We start from the raw sequence: 2,062 nt of genomic DNA on the forward strand, positions 1-2,062 counted from the left end.
AGCCCTCAAATTGCAGAATCTCTGTAGGCACTGCCGCTTTGCTTGGTCTCAAGAGAAACCCCTGCAGCTTCCTACCTACTGCTCCTGGCTTCCAGTGACTGCCTTTTCCCAGAGACATTGCACAATAGATGGAAGGTCAGAGAAGTCATCTATTGTGCCTGGTATGTAGCGCTGGCACATAATAATAAATATGTGATACATGAATGATATTATTACTGGAACAGAGTCTTTCTGTCCAGAGTTGGGTATTTTTATTTTATTTATTTTATTTTAAAATAATAAGTAGACATGGAGTCTGGCTTTGTTGCTGAGGCTGGTCTAGAACTCCTGTACTCTAGATACTCCTGCTTCAGCCTCTCAAAGTGCTGGGATTACAGGCAAGAGACACTGTGGCCAGAGTTGGGCATTTCAATAATCCTGACCAAACTCTCCCAAACCTGCAGACTCTACCCTCGGCCCATGTGCCCTATCCCCTCAATCTTCAACCAGGAACCAATGACAACACTCCATGCTGTCTGCCACCCTTCTCCTTTCTTACACACACAAACACACACACGCTTTGCCGTGGGCCCAGTCTGCCCGATACATACTGGTCTCCGAGATAGAGGCCTGGCCAGACCTCGTCGGCATGGTTACAGGCTGTCTTGCCTGTGTAAAGGAGCCGCTCCAACTCGAAGACATTGAGGAAAGGATGTTGAACGGTTGGCATCTCCTCCAGGGTCCCTCGAGTTCGAACAGGAGACCTTGAGCTACTCCGGGAGAAGCGAGCCATAAAAGTCATGGAAGCCCAAAGCCAGTTACCAGGGCACATCTTAGAGGTGGCAGAAACCGTGGCAGCTGCAGGAGTGGCTGCGGTGATGATGGGTTCTGTCGCCAGGTAGCTGCTGCTGGAAGAGGAAGGGGTGTGAGACACACTTGAGTGAGTCCAGAGCAGCTTCTTCCCTTCCCTGGGCCGGTCCTTCGGGAGAAGATTCTAGAGGGAGAGAAGGTAAAGCCTGGCTCTGGCGGGAGCCTTCAGGGGTGGCTTTTCCTTCAAGCTGCAGCAGCACCTTTTGCTCAGCTCTTTGGCTCTGCCACGCAACGAGGTGGGAGAGTCACATGTCCTTGTTTACGGGGAGAGGGAGCTGCCCAGCTGCTGGGTTTCTGCTCTGTCACCCCACCCCCACTGCCAGCACGCGTGTGCACACACACACACACACACACACACACACACACTTGGCACTTGGGTGGCTGTCCCCACTGCTGGGGATCTTGCCAGCTGGAAACTGGGTCTCATCTGCCTGGGGCTATAGGGAGAGAGCCTAGGGAGCTGGGATGGGGCTGGGGGTACCTTTAGACCCATCCAGAGACAATTAGCAGGGAGACAACAGCAGCTGAGGCCACGACACATGTCAGGCCTGCCACCTCTGTGCCAGAGAGTTACACTTTAACCCCTTCATGACCTGCCACTGCCTCAGAGATAAACCTGCTATGGGAAGGGTGTGGTGGGCGGGGGATGGGGTGAGTGGAGAATAGCAATAAAGAGGAAGAGTAAGTTTGGGAAAAAAATACTTGCTGAATGCACGAGCTTATGGAAGAAGGCACCAATCTATGTGCACAACAGGCAAACTCCCCTCCTTGGATCAGCATTAAGAAATTACTGATCAGATCTCAGCTCTAATGCGAGAATTTCTGAATAGAAGCAGGGTTGGAGTGTTTTGTCTGTGTGTGTCTTGAGGGGAGGGGAACAGAGGTGGATGGTGGGGGGCTAGAAAACAGGAAGGAAAGGGAAAAATGAAGGATCCTGCCAGGTCCAGGGGCTCAGAGGCTTAGAATTACCAAGTGTATGGCTGTTGGAGTCAAGTGACTCTACAAAACACATGAGGTCAATAACCAGGGGCTTAGCAGGTGTGTCTCAGATGACCTGTTGAGCTGCAGAGCTGGGAAGGACCAGTGTTTGAGGCTTGCCCTGGGACCTTCAGGCAGCGAGGCAACAATGGCAAGACCCCTCCCTTCCCATCCTCTCACACCTGTGGTCCTGCCTGTTTGAAAGCAGGAGGTCCTGGAGCCTGCAGAATCCCCT

General features: G+C 52.3%; 1 protein-coding gene across 2 annotated transcripts in view; it reads right to left on the bottom strand.

Annotated features, from left to right (window-relative positions):
• The window catches only part of DUSP26 (dual specificity phosphatase 26 (putative)), an 18,093-nt gene that overhangs the window by 5,024 nt on the left and 11,007 nt on the right, over nucleotides 1–2,062 (bottom strand). Inside the window, exon 3 of one of the 2 annotated variants that reach the window (XM_011966498.1) lies at nucleotides 591–887. In XM_011966498.1, coding sequence (XP_011821888.1) covers nucleotides 591–887 — 297 coding nt within the window. The remainder of the gene's footprint in view (nucleotides 1–590; nucleotides 888–2,062) is intronic. The other variant, XM_011966499.1, reaches the window with a different exon arrangement.

Source organism: Mandrillus leucophaeus, unplaced genomic scaffold (assembly GCF_000951045.1).
Source record: "Mandrillus leucophaeus isolate KB7577 unplaced genomic scaffold, Mleu.le_1.0 Scaffold761, whole genome shotgun sequence".
Classification (NCBI taxonomy): domain Eukaryota; kingdom Metazoa; phylum Chordata; class Mammalia; order Primates; family Cercopithecidae; genus Mandrillus; species Mandrillus leucophaeus.